Source organism: Gopherus evgoodei, chromosome 4 (genome assembly GCF_007399415.2).
Source record: "Gopherus evgoodei ecotype Sinaloan lineage chromosome 4, rGopEvg1_v1.p, whole genome shotgun sequence".
In the NCBI taxonomy this organism is placed as follows: Eukaryota; Metazoa; Chordata; order Testudines; family Testudinidae; genus Gopherus; species Gopherus evgoodei.
In genome coordinates, this window is record NC_044325.1 from 112,559,017 (window position 1) to 112,579,393 (window position 20,377).

General features: G+C 42.4%; 2 protein-coding genes across 11 annotated transcripts in view; one reads left to right on the forward strand and one right to left on the reverse strand.

Moving 5' to 3' along the window:
* TNNT3 (troponin T3, fast skeletal type) overlaps positions 1-14,478 on the reverse strand; it is a 44,801-nt gene extending 30,323 nt beyond the window's left edge. For 2 of the 9 annotated variants that reach the window (XM_030560621.1, XM_030560620.1), the window contains exons 1-3: positions 14,383-14,470; positions 7,303-7,337; positions 6,327-6,340 (exon numbers count right to left, since the gene is read on the reverse strand). In XM_030560621.1, coding sequence (XP_030416481.1) covers positions 6,327-6,340; positions 7,303-7,322 — 34 coding nt within the window. In that variant the 5' untranslated portion in view covers positions 7,323-7,337; positions 14,383-14,470. Of the gene's footprint in view, positions 1-261; positions 277-4,317; positions 4,336-6,326; positions 6,341-7,302; positions 7,338-14,382 lie in introns of all 9 variants that reach the window. The other 7 variants (XM_030560614.1, XM_030560612.1, XM_030560615.1 and 4 more) reach the window with 7 other exon arrangements.
* Positions 14,479-15,681: 1,203 nt separating this feature from the next.
* Positions 15,682-20,377, forward strand: part of LOC115650512 (proline-rich protein 33-like) — a 34,232-nt gene continuing 29,536 nt past the window's right edge. Inside the window, exons 1-2 of one of the 2 annotated variants that reach the window (XM_030560584.1) lie at positions 15,682-15,759; positions 15,861-15,961. The gene's annotated coding sequence lies outside the window, so the exon portion shown is untranslated. Of the gene's footprint in view, positions 15,962-20,377 lie in introns of both variants that reach the window. The other variant, XM_030560583.1, reaches the window with a different exon arrangement.

Genomic DNA, 20,377 nt, shown 5'->3' on the forward strand with positions numbered 1-20,377 from the left:
AATCAGACCCTGTATGGTTGTGACAAATGGAGGTTTTCAAAGCATTTACATGTTCCCCCAAGCTTAGTGCCTTTTTACATGCAGTGATCATTGCTCATATATTAATGTACAGATGGAACATTTTAAATGCAAATGATGCTATGCGAGTAATAATTTGTCACAAATGGAACATTTTCTTGTCTTCATCCACCTTCTTAAGAATTCCTGTGCATGCTAGCACTGCTGAGGGAAAGAGAGAAATTGAGAAGTTGTTTCACATACCTTCCTCATGAACTTCTTCAGATCGAAGCATCATGGAATGAGAGGCAATGACAAAAAGAAAATTAGAAAAAGAAACACCTGATTAAGACAGCCTTGAACTCTGTTAAATTAATGGGGTGGGTGCAAAAAAAGAGGAACTTAGAAGTTATGACATAGGAGAGAGAATTAATAAAATTGATATGAATTGGCAGAGCAAGCTGAAGGTGAGCTGAAAAGATACTGGGGTGTGAAAACATGGCTAGGTGAAAAAAACAACAACATTGGTATAGATATTATTATGAGATTAGAATTGGTTGAGATTTTACCAAACTGGATTTTTGATGAAATTTTGGTGAAATGAAAACAGGATTGTATAATGTTTTTCATGATTTTTTTTCTAAATTGGATCAATATTTTTTAAATTTTGAATTTTCAAGGACATTTATCCTCAAAATGTTGACCAAAAAAAGTGGGGAAAAGATTGCCAAAAAATTATTGAAATTTAAAAATTTCAGAAAATTTAAACCAGGTCTAATAATTCTGGAATGTTAACATTTCATTTTACTTCTGTTCCATTATAAAAGGCCTGACTTGGTGTGATCCAAACTCCCGGTGAGGCAAATAGGACTTTTGGATTTGCAAGGATGTCATAGTTGGGACCTGATCCAAAGCCTCTGGGATTAGGGTTGATTGATATGTTCCCTCAAAAAAAATTTTTTTACAAAGTTTTTTTTCCCCACTTAATGAAAATTGTTGTAGAGTGTCCGCTTTCCACAGAAAACTTTTATTTTTAATCGAAAACTCAAATGCCTGAAACCCAAAATACTTTGATTTAGATATCCTGGCAGGATGCCTCACGGGATTTGTAGTTTATTTTCCTCATGTCCTCATTCTCCTCTATGACATGGGCTCCCCCGCTGGACTACATCTCCCATGATGCACAATAGCCAGGGATTCCCAGGATACAACCGCCTGCCCTCACCATGAGTGGAGACTGTGATGCAGCATAGGATATTTAGTCCAATCAGGGAGCCCAGTCCATACAGGAGAATGAAGTACTCATACAACAACTCCCATGAATCACTACAATCATTTTTCCAAACTGAAATATTTTAGTTTTTCAATTAAAAAAAACTGGTTTTTGGACTAAATATTTTAATTTTTCACCAAAAATGTCAAACTTTAGATGAAAATGATTTTTTGCTGTTGTTTTCATCATTATTTTTCACAGAAATAAACCCCATTTTCTGATCAGCTCTACCATTAACATCAATGGAAGTCTTTTCATTGATGTCAATAGGCTATGGACCAAGCCCTTGGACACTTAGTGTTAATGTTTCTTTCTCTACTGTTCCTTCTGCCATCTGAAGATTCCTTCACACAAAATCCTCTTCCAAATGTGAAGAGAAAGATATCAGAAGTCACGTCACATACCTTCCTACTGAACTTTTTCAGAACAAAAGGCAACAGAACAAAACCAAAAAAAAAGGCAATAACATATGGGAAAATAAAACAGAAAATCATTAGACCCTTGAAGTCTTGCAAGCTAAGATTTGGGAGGGAAAGGGGTTAGAGAAAGAGGTTATATGAAAAGGAAATGAAACACTTCAGAAGAGGGCAAAACAAAGGTCAAGCAAAGGTATGAACTGGGAAACCAAAAAACAGAGGAAGCATGCTTAGAGCATAGGAGCGTGCAGATTAAAGAGGGGGGGAATCAATTTCATATTAATATTTAATTCTGAAATCAAAAAAGAAGGAGAAAGTTAGGTGAGATAGGAGAAAGGTACAAAGGTGACAAGGAAGAATCTTTTTTACTGGGCATACTTGCCTGTATTATTAACACTCTCATCTCTCTCTTTGCATGTTTGACAAGAAGTGAATAAACATGGAGTATGAATGACACCTTCACCCACATCAGTTCATGCTTCTGGTTTTCTGTTGGCTGCTTCTCCAGTACAAGGATGACGCTGCCACTTAGGGCAGGGCAGGCAGCAGAATATTAGAGGCAGCAAGACATTTGAGTTGCTCTGAGTTTTCGAAGGTGTCTGCATTAGGCTCGTTTGTGAAAAAATCTCTTACCACTGCTACTGTTTCAGCTCCATCCATGTGAAATGGATGATATCCACTATGTCACAGAGGAGGCCTTGCACTGTGTTATGGGTCTACAGCTGCATCTATAAAATGTTGCTCTGCAGACGGCAAAAGTGTGAGAGACGGTTCCATCCAGCTAACAATGTTGGGACCACTAGCGCAGGCAGGGCTCCAGGAGGCTGCTGGTGTTACTAGCACCATGATGTCTAGTCCTGCTGTGGGCAAATCTATACAACACAGCCCTTAAAATGCTAGCACTCAGTCTACATTTGTACTCCCTGCTGTCACTATCCCTGATGGAAATGAACTGGTTGTAGCAACAGTGGGGAAATTGTGCCTAATGTGCACAAAACCTCTGACAGTGATTATGGCACAGAAAGAAGGAAAAGTCATACCTCAGAAAACCCTTGGCAGCAAACGCCTTTGAGCTAGAGTTGGTGTCTTAACCTTGCTGAGTAAATATCTCCATCTCTCAAAAGGGGTTTTCTCCCTACCTTTACCAGAGAAAGCTAAAGAACTGGGGTCAAATCCTAAGAGCACCTGCAAGTCTGATTGACTTCAACGCTTCTCAGAATTTGGCCCTCATTTCTGTCCCAGGAGGTTTTTAACATCTATCTAAATAGAAGTAAAATAATTTCACTTAATTGGCGGAGAAATGGCTAGTGGGCACTTTCCTTGCATTCAAACATCTTTGGAGGAAAATAAACAAGCCAATTTTGAAGCACAGTTGCCAAACTTGAAGGCTGGCTACGTGCAGGCAATATGCGGAATGGCTCTAGCCAATGTCTGAACGGTGTCAATAGGACTATGTCTCTGAAATCTTCCTCTCCCTGCCATAGGAGAAAATCTTACCAGTGAAATCTCTCCTTGAAAACATGGGAAAGAGAGCCTTGCACACTCCATCTTTTTTCAAATCTCCTATATTTCTATAGTAGCTTGTCAAATCATTGGATGGCTAAAGGTGACCTGAAAAAACTTATTCTCGCCAAGCTCTGAGTTTCAGCTTTTGTGTTCCTCTTAGCAACAGCTGCTGATATCTTTCAGGTTGAAGCTGGACCAAAAACATATTTGAATTTCAAAATTTCAATGAAATATCCTGTTGAAATTTTGAATTTCAGTGAAAAGAGCAAATTTAGCTGAAACTTTTGTGATTTATTTATATATTGCTAGCTACACCTGAGGCCCGAAAGAACACAAGAATCTGCAGCACTTGCTTTCCTTACATCGCTTTATGTGATATTGAGGTGATCAGTTCATTTAGGAGATAGCACAGAACCTCATATTGTGAGTTGATTTTAGCAGATAAGTAAAGGAGGAAAACATTTTTCAGCTTTTTTTCCCCAAAAAAATATTTGTTATGTTATTGGAGGCAATTGCAGGTTTGCCTGAGTAAGAACTGTAGTATTTGGTCCAGGATACATGATATTTTAATAGAAGAGGCTCCATATGCAAATCCCAAATTTGAACAGCCCTGAATTTAATCGCGATTAATTTTTTTTTAATCGCTTGACAGCCCTAACAACAAGTAATTGGTTTCATCTGCAGCAAGGGAGATTTAGATTCGATTCTAGAAAAAACTTTCCAACTATAAAGATAGTTGAGAACAGGAATAAGCTTCCAAGGGAAGATGTGGAATCCCCATCCTTGGAGGCTTTTTAGAACAAGTTAGTCAAAAACCTGTCAGAGATAGCATAAATGTACTTGGTCCTGCCTTAACACAGGAGGATGGAGTAAATGATCTCTCTAGGTCCCTTCCAGTCCTATATTTCTATGATTCTGTAATGGGAGAATTCATACTCGGCTCTAAATTTCATAGCTCTGGCACATCTCTACGTTTGGTATCAAAACAGTTTGGATTCATTTATTGAACAAGCATTCCAGATCACCTTTAGCAGCATGTAACAAAGAGATGAGTGACTGACAGGCAAGGAAAGAGGTGGGATCAAGGGTTACAGAAAGAGAAATTACGTTCCAGTTTTTCGTTACCTTCTTCTTCGTATTCCTCTGCATTGAAATAAAAAAAAAAGCAGCAAAATCAACAAGGCTGAACATTCCAGCACATAGACCACAAAAGGTGACATAGTGATAAGAAGCCAGTGACAACAAAGAGCCCTGTTCTTATAAAGAGCATAAAGATTTCCAAGGGGCTTTGTGTAATCATATTTAAAAGTTCATCGTCAAGTTAGAAAGATAACCACTGATTATTAAGAGGCTGATTGCACTGAGCTTATTGTGCTGAGCTTAATTAAAACTGCATGAGCAAGTTGGAAGGAAGGGTCTGATTCTAATCCAACTCACACTGGTGTAAATCAGGAGTATCTCCAAAGTAGTCAGCTGAGTTATACTGGTGTAAAATTGTTGTGAGCAAGATGAGAATCAGGTCCAGGGAATTATGGTTATGTTTGACTTCACAGAATTCCACCCACCAAAGTTTTCCAGCAGGTATCAAGTTGCATATATGTCACCAAAACAAAACTTTGATGGATGTCTCATACTCTGATACAAGACTCCGTAGATAGGGGGTTGCAGAATCATATATGTACCCTTTCATGAGTGAAACATGCAGAACTATTTCAATGAACGCAACGATTCTGTCATTGGATAACAGAAACATCCAGCGCAAGAGGACATACAATAGCAGACATCCAAAGTAAAACAAACTGAAAACTGTCACCTACTTAAAGTGAAAGTGTCGAGTTTGGGTTTTCAGCTGAGCACTTTCCTGAGTTGCAGCTATAAGCAAAAGGCATCTTATGCCAATGTAAAGAAAAATTATGTCTGAACTCTTCCAAAATGTGATTAAATGGCTATGAAATTTCATGCTAGGACCAGTTTTGCTCAGCAATGGTCTGATCCAAAACTGATTGAAGTCAGTGGGTGACTTCCATTGATTTCAGTGGACTTTGGATAAAGGACTTATTTGAAATTTTGGCAAATTGTATCAGTCTGATGGGGAACGTCTGGTAAAGTGAGAACGAATGATTTATCTCACTCAAACCACAGAGAAAAGGATCGTAACAGATAAACACAGGCCCCACACTGCCAGTCACCGCATTTGATCTAACATTTCACTACAGTGAGCAAAGTCAGGTTCACTAACCAATGACATGTTAGCCTGTAACATGTATGATGGTGGTACCATCAACATGAACAAACATACAGCCAAATGTCATAACAAACATACAAGATATTTCACCCTGTAGGTGCACATATTCTGAGAGAACTCCTGCATTTGAATCTATTACTTCACACAGGAAAGAGGACACAGGACAGACAACTGCTGAGAGAGCATTTCAAAAATGACAAAAATAAATATTGAATCAAGTGACCTTGAGAGAGGGAGAATTAAAAAGTGACAGAGAAGATGGGGAGAAAATACTGTATTAAAGTTTATCCTGGGCATGGAGGCTTTCAAGTACCTTAGCAGGTAAAAAAAAAAAAAAAAAACCACACAGAAGAGCTAATGTATATAAGAATAAAGCAGTAAGAAAAAAATTAAAATACAGAGGATAAGGTTGCAAATAAAAACAATCACCAGCAGATGGCAGCATCTCTACAAAAATAAAACAAATCCATCCACACCTAACCAAACATTATTTGCTGTTAAACATGTTAAAGGCCTGAATTATATATTTTCCACTGGGTGGATAACAAAGGATTATAAATTTATTATGAGTCACATTCAAGTATTCTTCCAGAGCAGCCCGTAGTCCACAAGCAGTCCCACTGAACTCAACAGGACCACTTGTGGAGTTAAGGGTTATATAATATAAGTATGGGTATCAGAATCTATAGATAGATAGATACCAGCTGTATCAGCATAGCTCTGCTGAAGTCAAAGAAGCTACATACACACATTTACACCAGCTGGAGACTTCACCCAGAGTAAATAAAAGGAAAATAATATGCAGCAGAAAAATAAAATGGAAAAGGCTGTTTAAAAACACATCAGGCTGATGTTTAAAGAGTTAGAGACAAGGAGCTTTATGACTTACCTTCCACTTGATCCCTGTGAAAAGGGAGAGATATAAAGTGAGAGTTTGATCAAAGTGAATTTATATTTCATACACTCTACATTAATAATAGGTTAATGTGTTGCTTTAAACTCTGCATTTGAGTAAGATGCCACATTTACACTTAAAACACAAATAGCTCTCTCTTCCCTTCCCCCCCCTCATCCAGCCAGTTGCTTTTTGGTTAATAAAATTACTACAATTAAAAAACACACTAATTATGGCCAGGCTTGTATTACTCCTGCGTGTAAAATGACACACACTAGTAACCCAATTACTCATGTGGGTTAAGTGTTTGCAGGAGACGGTTGCAGGCAGTAAAAGTTGTCATTGGTTCATTGGCCAAGCCCATTTCTGAATGATTGGACCAGGCCAGACTGTTCCCAAATCAGCAGTGGCAGGGGCTCCGTAAGTCCTGGGGTCTTTAGTGCAAGGAGGACGTTTATTGCTCATTCTCCAGTGCTGCATAAGATGCTTCAGGCTGATTCAGGTCCTCAATCATCACAACTTGAGTTCCCTGGCCAGGCCTGATGTTCTCCGTTCCCATAATGCAACCCTACCTGGGGGTACATTGCAAGGTCTAGCTTCTGTTTAATAGGAAACTTCCAGCCACTGTTACCTGACGCCGCCCCTCCATATACATCAGGTGCTGCATTCTGAAACTACACCAATTTATATGCTAAGCAACTCATCAACTTGTGTTACTGCTCCAGACTGACCCTGGTAGGGGAGTCTGGGGCAGGTGCAGACTGGGGGAAGAGCAGGTTGCATTTGGACACTTGGTGCCTTCTCAAGTGCCCACTGAAGTCAGTGAGACTCTGTCCATTGACTTCAATGGGCAGCTCTTGGTCCTTGCAGCTGTGGGGCCCCATCTTTTACCTTCACAGGGAAACCCCAGATTGTCTTAAAATGGCCCCTCTGAACAGATTAACACAAAGACAGTTTTATTTCTACTTACACTTCCTCGGTGTCAGACATGTTGGTAGTGGGTTTCTAGATGAAGTGGGAAAGCAAGAGGTGAGTTATTAGTAACAGGGTTTCCTAAAAAATAATGCCAAAACAGAAGCAGTTGTGCTGCTGTTTGAAGCTGTAAAGAAAGACAGCTGATGCCCTAGAGAGCAGCAGATCCCCACCACTACCACCATTTTTGGAACTATAGAGCTCTGTGCTGGTCAGATCAAATGAGAGGGACAGGAAAGGAAAAATGAGTCTCTAAAAAGATACAGCCCTTTAGCTTTGTAGCTAAGATGATTTGCATGGATGCAAAGAGCTGCAAAGAGTTCAGGTTGGGATCTGAGTGATTTCAAAGCTTTCCAAACATCAGAGGTGTTTGGAAATGGGTCCATCCCCATCAGTCAGCTGTAATCCAGTCCTGAGTCTTCTTTCACAGCTGTTTAACCCTGGTATCACTCCAAAGAGTTCAATGAATTTTATAGTAGAGTAAGTAAGAGGACAATCAGATTCAAGTATACATGGGAACTGGTAGAATAATATACAAAAATATTGGCTATGAGCTATTTGATAGTTGATGCCAAAAAAATGTCAAATAAATTATTGAATGAGTAGCACCAGGTTTGAAAGTCTAGTTGAATTGTGTGAAAAATTATCCAGTAACTAATTTGGGGTATGGAAACTGGCCTGATTCATTGAGGAGACCGCTTGATTAATATTATTTGGCTGGTTGTAGTATTTATTACAGCAGATACTCACCTCATCTGATAGGTACTGAAACAAATCTAGCTATGTTACTTTTATGGTCTGCCTCACTGCAATATTTGAGTGACTCACCCTCTTTAAGGTATGTGTCCGCACAACATCCCTGTGAGGTTGGGAAGTGCTATCATGCCTGTTTTACAGATGGGGAACGGAGGCACAGAGAGAAAGTGATTTGCACATCACCACCCACGAAGTCTGTGGCAGAGAAGGGCAGTGAACCTGGGCTGCCTGAGTTCCAGGCTAGCACTATAACCAATAGACTGGGGTAGATGTAGCACAGGGAGTCCTGAAAAAATCAGGGGTCAGATAGCATGGCTCAACTGATCTTTTCTGGCCCTCAAATCTATGGTGTAAATCAGTGTAGTTCCATTGATGTCAGTAGAGCTAGGCCAATTTACACTGGCTGAGGAGCTAACCCTATAGTCCTATGATTTACCAGAGGGAATGACTTAGCCAGCATTTCCTGTGAACACTGCAGAACTATTAATTCACACACTGCTCTCTGCAGATGAAGAGATGGCTATTTTTAAGGAGCTAGCTGCCTTAAGGCAGTGGGTGAGGGGGTGGAGGGAATAGGTGCTCTGGAAGGTGAGGGGCCTTTCACTCAACCTTCCTCTAAATCCATGACAAGTCTTAAATTAGAAATCAAGACATCTCCTCGCAAGAAACCCAAGCCTTGACTTTCATGACTTCATTACTTAGCCGATATATGAGAGGAGTCTTGAAGGAGCAGGCGGACTGATTTATATCCAAGAGGAACAACTGCAGCTCAGAAGGTTTCTATTTCAGATGAGTATAATAATGTCATAGGCACTGGCTCTGCCGTATAAGGGATCCTGTCCAGTTCCCAACAATAACATTGGACAGCATGAGTAAACACCCAAAAGGAATTAAATGTATATACATATTCTGATCAGGATGGAATGCTCTTCCTGTTCATTTACTCCTTTGTCCCCTTTCCAGCATCCAAACACGCCTTGAAAGTTGTATCAGTCAGGTACATTTTGTGCCTGTATATATCAGTACTAGAGATTGGTCTGATAAGCTCAAGTCTGGCTCCAGCTGGCACAAGGAACCAGGACTTTAATCCAGGCCCACTTCCCACTAGAGAGGAAGAATGATCTCTTGGGTAAGGCGCTGGACTGGGACCCAGGAGCTCTGGGTTCTGTTATCTATCTATTTATTTATTTATTTGTTTTTGGTTTTATATTGATGCCCATCACCGTAGCATGTAAGCACCTTCCATAAAAAATCAGTAGCAATTCCTAGGGGACTTCTTAGTTGCTCTGGCACTTCTCCCTTTTTTGGCATCAAAACTCTGCTCAGGGTAGGCGTTCCAGGTCCCAGCATGGCCACAATCTTCTTGTGTCAGTTAATCTCTGTTCCTCTGTTGTTCAGCTGTATAATGGGGGTAATCATATTTACTTTCTCCTGTCCCTCATCTATTTAGATTATAAACTCCTCAGGGCAGAGACTGTCTCTTACTGTGTGCTTGGACAGTGGCTAATAAGATGGGTGTTTCACTCTCAGTTTGGGCCTCCAGGCCCTACCCTGATACAAATACAAAATAAATAATAAGTACCATGCTTTATAGACAGGGCAACAGAGCTATTACAGAGCAAATCCTGCTACGATCCAGGGGGAATGGCCTAGAAGACCTACTATTGGCTCCTTCCAATCTAGATGATCCTGTAAGGGTTTGTGGATATTTTGGACAATATTCCTCTTTTTCTCTGTCTGCACTATATAAACTTGGATTTCTCTCCTTTAAAGTCTGAAGATAACGTAGATGTTTTAAAAGACACACTCTCACCAACAGAATGTCAATGGAGTCGACAGAGTTGCAGTAGTGTATTTGGGAGGAGAATGAGGCCTTGACAGTTCTCCATGCACATTTATAATGTGAGTATTTATTTTTGTGATCAAATTTTTGTGATCAAATCCAGGATAAATACGCAGTGCAGTGCAGAGGGCCTTTAAGAACCTGAGCCAAAGCCCATTGAAGGCAATGGGCATCTTTGGGACACAAAGCGAGTCTTTCTTTTAATGATTTCCACAGCTCATCTTGTTGCCTGTTCTCCTTTAAGGACATCTGGCTGAAGTTTGGACATATCAGGTCCAACGATTTCCGTAGATTCTTCCATATCTGTTGACAGTCTAAGTGCTGAGGAAACCAATGGGATTCTACAAGGCACCTATTAGCATGCTATAAAATATGACTAGATTGTAAGTTTGACTGAGCAGGGACCACATCTTTCCATCTGTTTGTACAGTGCCTAGCACAGTGAGAGCCAATGCCGGATGGGACTTCTGGGAACTAGGCAACATTAGTAAACAGATACACGAATAACAAAAATAATCATTAGTAATACAAAGAAGGTGGCAAGCAATATGCAGAGAAGGGCCAGAATTAATTAAAAACAAGGGTCCAGATGCCCAAATCCCCAGACTCTAAGGGGGTTACAGAATCCAAACCTAGAACTAAACTTCACAAATGACCCTTAGGTTTACAATGGGCCAAAAAAAATAATAAAATCCACAAAAATCCTGGCTCCAAGTATTCCACAGTCTTGTGATATTCAGAATCTGGAACTGAATTTTCCATCTTGTGCCCCTCACCGGTTATTCTAGCCTGTACTCCTAATGACTGTTCTTATGGAGGTGTTGGGGTTAGAGTGTGCCTCACTGAGACGGAAATCCATGGTTTCCAGGTGGAGACCAATGATACCTGACAGAAGTACGTTGGTGGACACTGAGTATGGCAATCATTTGTCAGGTTTACTCATTCCAACAAAATGAGCTGACATGTGGTGTCTTATCCTGAGATCTTGCCCAGGCAACCCCCCCCCGTTTACCCCTCCCCACCCCCAGTGAGGCTAATCAATGTCTTGCCGAAGAAATGACAGTACAACTGGGCCCTTCATAGCTCTCAATGAACAGAGGGCCTTATCTAGTTTCTATTAAAGTCAATGGCAAAACTTCCACTGGCTATATATAATGGGAGCCAAAATTACTTTACTCAGTTGGCTTCACTGTATTATTCATGTAATTACTTCATGTATTAGAACAATGAATAAATGAAACTTTATGTACACCCACATGGAATTAAATAAATAAAGCAAAATACAAAACAGAAGTATTTTGTGCTGCTGGGGCCTGATCCAAATCTCATGGAAATGAACGGAAAGACTCCAGTTGGCTTTGGATCAGGCCCCTAGTGGAGATAACAATTCTCATCACAGATATCACAAAGCAAAAAGACCAGCAATTTAGACTGCTCGCTTCTGAGACAGGAATTGTCTTTTATTTTATATTTGTACAGTGTCCAGCAAAATGGGGCCTGAACTTGACTCAGGTTTATGGATTAATAAATAATGATTATTAATCATTATTATTGATGTCCACTGTTTGGAAACAAATCTAAACATATGCAAAAAATATTGTTTTGATTATCAGTCTGCCTTTTAAAACCTAGTTTCCCCAATGCTAAGGTTTATTTTCCACATTTAATTCAAGAGCTTAAGGCCTAAATTGTTTTCTTTCTAAGTTTGTTTAACATCTTCAGGGCCTGATATCTGGGGCCTCCATGCATGCTTCATTCACCATTCACAAAGCAGAAGACTCAAATGACTATATTTATTGCATACCCTATATGAATGATGCCCCATAAATTATTATGGGGTCAAAGTGAAGGGTAAATATTCTGTTTCAAGTCATATTCAAGTGGACAAGGTGGACCATGATTCTATGACACAGCAAACTTGTCTGTGTCTCTTGCTCTAAATTATATGCTCCTTTTGGTCCAAATCAGTTCCTTCTTGGCTTAAAGAACTCAGCTACCATCTCCCAGGGAGCATCTTAACAGCTGAGAATGTACCCATCTGCCAGCTGACAGATTGAATTCACTCCCCTGCTCTTCAGAGGCCGTCTATGAAAATAACCCTCCTATCAATCATTCTCACTACTTAGCCAGACACTGCCTGCCATAAAGGGATGTAAAGGAGCGAGATTATTAAAGAAAAGAGGAGAAAGAAAATGGACATGTATGGAAGACCAGACCTGGCAGGAATAACTGTCAGACGAGATGGCTGGGTACAATCTATCATGTAGCAGATGGATATAGTTCCTGGCAGGGGCTCCTGTAAATCTGACACATCTAATAATATTTTCTATGTATATGCTTAATTCTCTTCCCCTTTTGGTGGAATTCTTCGTCTCTGAACTATTCACTGCTTTGGAAGACAAAAGAGATTCTATTTTGGGGGCCAGAAACCAACACTTAGTATGAAAGATCCCCCCTGTTCAATCTTAACACAATTATTTATGACTTGTATTGCAGTAGCATGTAGAAACCCCAGTCCTGGGCCAGGACCCCATTGTGCTAGGCACTGTAAAATAACAGAACAAAATGACACTCCCTGCCCCAGAGAGTTTACAGTCTAAGTAATCTTAACCCCTTCCATTTGTGCCTCTGGGCTACCTCACTCCACTGGCAGGGTTTGCTAGGAATAAGACGACTTTATAAAAGAAAAATGAAATCCCAAGTTCCGCTCATCTCCCACTCCTGCACACATCCCATCCCACTGGATGGGAACACTGGCACATCCTTTGTAACGATCAATCCTTTCACCATACTAGGGCTTATCTACCCTGGGGGTTTATGCCAGTGCAGCTACACCAGTGCAAACCCCTAGAGTAGGACACACTGCAGTGGTGTAAAATGTGACTTGCATCAGTCAGGCTTACCCCGCTTTGTCACTGATAGCTAGGCATCATATAGCTGCATTCACACAACACAGCAATCAGCAAGCTAACCACTGGTCGCCACCACAACTAGATCCATGATGTAAGTGCTCAGCACCCAAAGGGCAGGCGCCCTGTTTGCTGACACCTCCCTCCCAAGCTTTCAGAGGTAATTAAGGCCTGACTGCAGAAGGAGAAACACACACCAATGAGCCATCTGCGTAATAATAATCCACATGGCCCTGGGGAGGTGTGAGGAATGCAAAGTAGTCTGCAATACTCACTCATCCATCAAGCTGGTGAAGAGGGATGAGAAAAGCGGTTTGGGCCATACATGAACATGTTGAATTTTTACATCGCTCCTCATTTCTGGGATGTCGTCACGGACCATTTCAATACACATCTCAGTGTATCCCCATCCACCAAATGGCATCTGCTAGCCAGTATCAGCTGACAACTCTTCTGATGCTAGAAACTTATCCCAGTGTCCCACACCCTCCTTGGTGTCCAAGCTGGCTCTTGGGTTTCTTCTGCTGCCCTATACAATTACTGATCCACTGCTGCTGTATGTGATCACCTAGCTGACAGATCTCTGGCCAGGAGGAGGCATGAGGGATGTTAGAATTATCTCATGGGAGGGAATGGAGGGAAGAAAGCACATGTAAGAAACCATTTCTTTGTAACACTCTCACCTCCCATCTTAATGCCCCTCTCTATTTTGATTTTGACACCCTCCTGGTTGCCCATAGAAACCACTCAGCAATATGTACCAGGAGGGCAGGTCTGAGAGAGACAGCTACTGTATTTCGTGGCATTTTGAACTCACATTATCTTTGTGTAACAAAAAAGATCTCCTAGTGACATCTTTAATTTAACCTCCCCCAACACAGACACACATTTCTTTAAGGGATCAGGAGGGAGTGCTTCATGTTTGTCTCTCACACTCCTTTTCTCCTTTAAGACTGAATACTAGGCATATCCAAGCAGCAAGCTGCTTCATGTTTTTACAGATACCCTTCCTGCCTTTGGATATGTCTGTGAGATGTATCAACACACATCACTTCTTTGCATATCCTCTCCCCCCCACCCCTCCTGCCTCAGCCTTCTTGCAGGGTTCAAAACAAAGCTCTTGGCGGTGCTTTAAACAGTCAGCTCATCCCAGGCTTTACAAAGTGTCTTTGGCACATGTACTTTTTTGTTTCATCACTTCAATATTCCTGACAACCTCAAAGTCATGGGAGATACCATGTCACTTAGTTCTCATCCACAGGGCCTTGAGCTTAGGTGGAGATTTCCCCCTGATCCATAGGAATACCTGCTATATACCAAACAATCCAAATCTTCATGGACATTCTCAAGCCTCAAACAAGGTCAACAAATCCCCCTCTGAGTAGATAAGAAAAGAATAGGGCCACTGCCCTCCTTAGTGCCTTCATCTGAGTGCCAGGGTTCTGAGGCTCAGTCTTATTCATGAGCAAGCGTCATAGCCCCCATAGTGTTCACCATTTAGACTGAGGGTCCAGTCTGCTGTCCCTCCTCTACTCACACAGACATGTCCCCTGCCTAATCTCCTTCTTACCTGAAAGGGGGAAGCTGAGAGAAGTGGTGAGTTCCCTGCCGAATGGGACGGGCTGCAGGATCTGCAAACTTCCCAAGGTGATTAAGTCCTCATGTTATAGTGACATTTGATCTTCTGGAGAAGCCGATTGGCCACCTGGCCCACAATGTCAGGCAGGGAAGGAGCAACGGAGTGGGGGGAGGAGAAGGGAAAGAAGGTCATACCAAGTATAGGAGCAGCTGGAGGAATTGCATAGATTATGCTAAGATGGGAGGGACGTGTTTGGAGAAAAAACCCTTCAGGCTTATGTTTCTATATTTATAACCCAACCATGCAAGCAACACTTAAAGAGAGCTAGCCAAGGCAAGGAAGCGACAGGCTCTCCTGCATGCACTGGAGTGCAGTTCTTGTAGAAACACAGAGATAGGTGGGGTATGGTATTAAAAGAAGTCAGTCATGGTCCTCCCACAGCACTGGCAATATCCACCACCCTCTAGGCCTAGCAGTTACCCTCTCTCTGTTGCTATGCTAAAGGTTTAAAAGGCATGAGCTACATGGTGCATTTGGGATTCAGGAAGGAAATACGGACATATCACTCTTTCGGGGTGATACTCCTCCCATTTCTACTAGGAGGAACTCGGGGGGAGGCATAGCTCAGTGGTTTGAGCATTAGCCTGCCAAACCCCACATTGTGAGATCAATCACTGAGGGGGCCATTTAGGGAACTGGGGTAAAAATCTGTCTGGGGATTGGTCCTGCTTTGAGCAGGGGGTTGGACTAGATGATCTCCTGAGGACCCTTCCAACCCTGATAGTCTGTGATTCTGTGAATAGATCAGAAGTGTGTTGTGGGTGGGTGTGTGCACACCAGAGAGTTGGAAGACACAAGCAGAAGATTAAAGCAGATGCTAGGGACATGTCAAAGAGGAGTAGGGCCTTCTTAAAACACAGCAAATGCTGTTGTTTGACCATCTCCTGGAGACACATTTCAAGTGCCTTTCATTGCAGTGAGAAGAGGCTTTTAAAATGAGGGCCTCTCCCATAAATTATTGACGCATGCAGGCTGGTCACTGCACCCAGATCTGTGAAAGTTTGAGGGGATTAGGGGATTCCTGCAGATCCCATAGGCCCTAGAGATACAAGAACAAACACAGACCAAAAAAGAACCCTTTGAAGGATTTGGTTTGTTGATGCACTTAGTGCAGTTGCATTGATTTACCAGTAGAGGTTTGCAGTACCTAATGCAACCCTTGTGATACTGTTTCCATTTCTTTAAGCCTTCAGGCTTCACCTCACCCCAACCCCCAATCCCACCTCCCATTGGCAGGGGACCCCAGCAACACAGACCAGGTCCTCCAGTTGGGCTGCCAGCTTTAGCAGCCCTCTTTGCTATCAGCCGGTAAGAGCAGAGAAAACATTTAGGTCAGGAGCTGTGAGGCTGCTTTTATTTTTGGCATGCATCATGGATCAATTCCTTCCCACTCTCCTTGCCATTTGTAGGAAGGGAAGAGTCCAAACCAAGGATGTTCAGACGGGTTTTTAAGCACAAGGAGCTGGGAGCAACAAGCTGCAGCCTCTAACCATCACTCAGCACTCACCAGGTAATGTACAAAAGCAAAAATTGTGTTTTGAGCTTTTCATTCTTCAAACATAGGCTGTTTTTCCCCTCTCCCTCTCCCTTCCCCCAAAATATATTGAAACAAGATTCTTAAGGGTTTGCTGGAAAGGAGGGAATGCTTGCTAAAAAGTGGAACGGACTCATATTTGTCCCCAATGCTATTATTCTGTAATTCACATAGGAGAAGAAGGAATCTGACTAGTGTATGGGTTGGGTTGGAAACCCCACACAGCTGAGGTGGGGGAATCCCTAGCAAAGGTGCACAGTTATTAGGACATATAATGTTGGTTTTTTCCCTCTCAGTGCCACTGAAAGCACTAATGCAATGAACATATTTTTTGCTAATATTTGGCTAGATCGTTGCCCCTAGGCAATCAAATGGCTGGCATTTCTCCAAGAAATACTCCCTTTGATCAAATAGTGGCTCATGGATATAATGTAAGGGAATACCACATTTTCCTCTCCCCTTCTTTTCAATGAACTGTGTACCATGTTTGGCAATGTCTAAGGGAGTGTATTTGCTAGTCTCACTTGACTAACTGCTTGCCTATTATAGTCTGTCTTTAGCGCTGACATGGCATTTTGTCCTATTCTGCATTAGAGGGCTCAAGGACTGAGGTGCATTGAGACAGCTGTGTACAGGACAAAACTGTACAGTGCCTGCTTGCACTGTGTCTGTCTCTGGTCAGTTGACCCAGTCCCTTATTTGGAAGCAGAGAAGGAAAATTCACTGGATTTCACCAGCAAAAACCAAGTGAAAAGAGAGAAATAAACTGGAAATCTATTGCCTTGGCTAGTATGAATCTGAGCAGCTCCATTGCCTCCATCAGCTGAGGATCTGGCCCATTTGTTTTAAGTCCTTCCGTGGAAACAAACTGAGCATCTTGCAAAAATGGGAAGCCTTCGTCTGGCTGTCCATGCATGACCTGCAAGGAAGCAAGGGCCTTTCAACCCAGTTTAGAGGCACCTGAATAACCAGGATTCCCTTTTGCTTGGCAGTTAAAACAAACATTTTTATTTAGGTTGTCATGGGGTATACAAACCCCACACTGGGCCCAAGAGGGCTAAGAGGCAATACTAGGCCAAGGTAGCTCTGGCCTGCTGCGCGCACTCTGGCTGGAGAAGCGGGTTAAAAGGAGCTCAGAAGCCCAAGCAAAGGGCAGTGGACAGTCTGCAGGAGAGACAAATACTTTTGTTAAGCTATTGCGTGTTGGGCTATAGGAGTGTCATGGTATAATTCCCCAATCTGAACCTTAGCATCCAAAAAATGGGGTACCAGCATGAATTCCTCTAAGCTCAATTACCAGTTTAGTACTTGTAGCGCTGCCACCAATCAGGAATTCCAGTGCCTGGTACACTCTGGTCCCCCCAAAATCTTGCCTGGGGACCCCCAAGACCCAGACCCTCTGGATCTTAACACAAGGAAAATAAACCCTTTCCCTCACCATTGCCTCTCCCAGGCTTCCCCTCCCTGGGTTACCCTGGAAGATCACTGTGATTCAAACTCCTTGAATCACAACACAGAGAAATCAGGTTTGTTTCCCCCCCTTCTCTCCCCCTCCCAGGCGTTCCCTCCCTGGGCTATCCTGGAGAGATAGACAGATTCAAGCTTCGTGAATCTAAACAAAGGGATTTCCCCTTTGCCTCCTCCCTTCTTTCTCCCTGTCTTCCACCACTTTCCCGGTAAGTACAGACTCAATTCCCTTGAGCCTCAACAAGGGGAAAAAATTAAACAGGTCTTAAAAAGCAAAACTTTTAATAAAAAGAAAGAAAAAAAGTAAAAGTTGTCTCTGTAATTTAGATGGTAAAAGTTACAGGGTCTTTCAGCTTACAGACACTAGAGAAAAGCCTCCCGCCAGCAAAAATACAATTTAAAATACCTCCCGCAAAATACACATTTGCAAATACAGAAAACAATTAAAAGACTATAACCGCCTTTCTACTTAATACTTACTATTCTGAATATATAAGAGACTGTAGCAGGGAGATTGGCAAGAAACCTGGTTGCCCGTCTAGTCCCTTTCAGGACCCAGAGAGAACAAAGCAAAACCCAAAAAAACACAAACAAAGGCTTCCCTCCACCGAGATTTGAAAGTATCTTGTTTCCTGATTGGTCCTCAGTCAGGTGTTTTTGGTTCCCTGTTTGTTAACCCTTTACAGGTAAAAGAGACATTAACCCTTAACTATCTGTTTATAACAAGGGGCCACACCCCAAACTGAAGGAGCACATAGGTAGGAAGTAGTTCATGGTGGAAGAGTTAGACTCCCTGCAGGGAGGACCGTGCCCCGGTTACTTCCCACAGGACCCTGGGTGGTGGCCCAGTGGAGAGGGAGGGCCTGAATCCCCCTACCAAGCCCCACTTAAGGGCAAATGTCCAGACACGGATTGAGGCCAAGTCATTTCCAGTCTAGTGGCAGGAACCAGGCACCCCAACTGTGCCTTCCCCTCCCTTTAGAAAGACACGGTGCTGGAGGACAGGTATGCTAACAGCTAGGTCACCTAGCCCTTCACCCCCCATCACATGGACTTTTTTTAGTGGACTGTTGATCCCGTGTCTCTCTGCATCATCTCTCTGCTTCTTGACTCGCCTGTATGCTCCATGCATTTAATCTCAGCTCCATGCTTCAATTGTGAACATCTATAGTATCTACTCCGTGCACTATCTACTGTATCTGTTCCCAGCGGCTCTGATCAAAGTCTCGTTGAAAATCAATAGTAAAACTCCCATTGACTCAACAAGTGGAGGATCAGGTCCAATGTGGGCCATCTGCTGTGTGGAACATCTTATCAATATGCTTTCTCATGACACCCCTCTGACCACTTTATTCACACAGCTGCTCTGGGTGCTGTCCATAAACCTCATGTATCGTGTAGCTGCTCCATACAATATCTGTGCGCTCTTTGCATCATCCATCTGTTCCATAAGTCCTTTCTCTGTTTCATTCATGGCCCATCTGCTCAACGAGTCGTCTAGCTGCTCCCCATATTGCCCACACATTCTATGGATCATCTCCTTACATCATGAATCACGTCTCTGAGTAGCTCATGTATACGTATTGCGCTACGCATAACATATCCTAATCTATGCATGATCTTTCTGTTCCTAGCATGATAAAGGTTTCTTCATACATGGTCAATTGGCACCAGGCATCGTCTCTCTGAAAGAAGTTAGCTGATTGATGCATTCTCAATTTGTCCCGGGATCATCTGGATCATGACTATATCATATCTCTGGCTCATGCCTCATCTGTTGTTGGTATGCTTTCTCTGTCTTCTCTTTGCATATCATCTCTGGCTCATGCTTCATAATAATAGCCATATATATCTAGACTTTTTGTTTCATGGTTCATCCATCTGCTCAATTAATGATCTGGAGGATGGCGTGGACTGCACTCTCAGCAAGTTTGCAGATGACACTAAACTGGGAGGAGTGATAGATATGCTGGAGGGTAGGGGTAGCATACAGAGGGACCTAGACAAATTAGAGGATTGGGCCAAAAGAAACCTGATGAGGTTCAACAAGGACAAATGCAGAGTCCTGGCACTTAGGACGGAAGAATCCCATGCACTGCTACAGACTAGGGACCAAATGGCTAGGAAGCAGTTCTGCAGAAAAGGACCTAGGGGTTACAGTGGACAAGAAGCTGGATATGAGTCAACAGTGCGCCCTTGTTGCCAAGAAGGCTAATGGCATTTTGGGCTGTATAAGTAGGGGCATTGCCAGCAGATTGAGGGACATGATCATTCCCCTCTATTTGACATTGGTGAGGCCTCATCTGGAGTACTGTGTCCAGTTTTGGGCCCCACGCTACCAGAAGGATGTGGAAAAATTGGAAAGAGTCCAGCAGAGGGCAACAAAAATGATTAGGGGGTTGGAACACATGACTTATGAGGAGAGGCTGAGGGAACTGGGATTGTTTAGTCTGCAGAAGAGAAGAATGAGGGAGGATTTGATAACTGCTTTCAACTACCTGAAAGGAGGTTCCAAAGAGGATGAATCTAGACTGTTCTCAGTGGTACCAGATGACAGAACAAGGAGTAATGGTCTCAAGTTGCAGTGGAGGAGGTTTAGGTTGGATATTAGGAAAAACTTTTTCACTAGGAGGGTGGTGAGGCACTGGAATGGGTTACCTAGGGCGCTGGTGGAATCTCCTTAGACGTTTTTAAGGTCAGGCTTGACAAAGCCCTGGCTGGGATGATTTAGTTGGGAATTGGTCCTGCTTTGAGCAGGGGTTTAGACTAAATGACCTCCTGAGGTCCCTTCCAACTCTGATATTCTATGATATGTTATCCATGTACAAGGTGCCTATTTGTTGTTTCATTTCTTGATTCCAGACATTTGTTTCATACATAACCTATGGTATTTTCACCATTGACCATCTCTCTGCTTTCTGAATT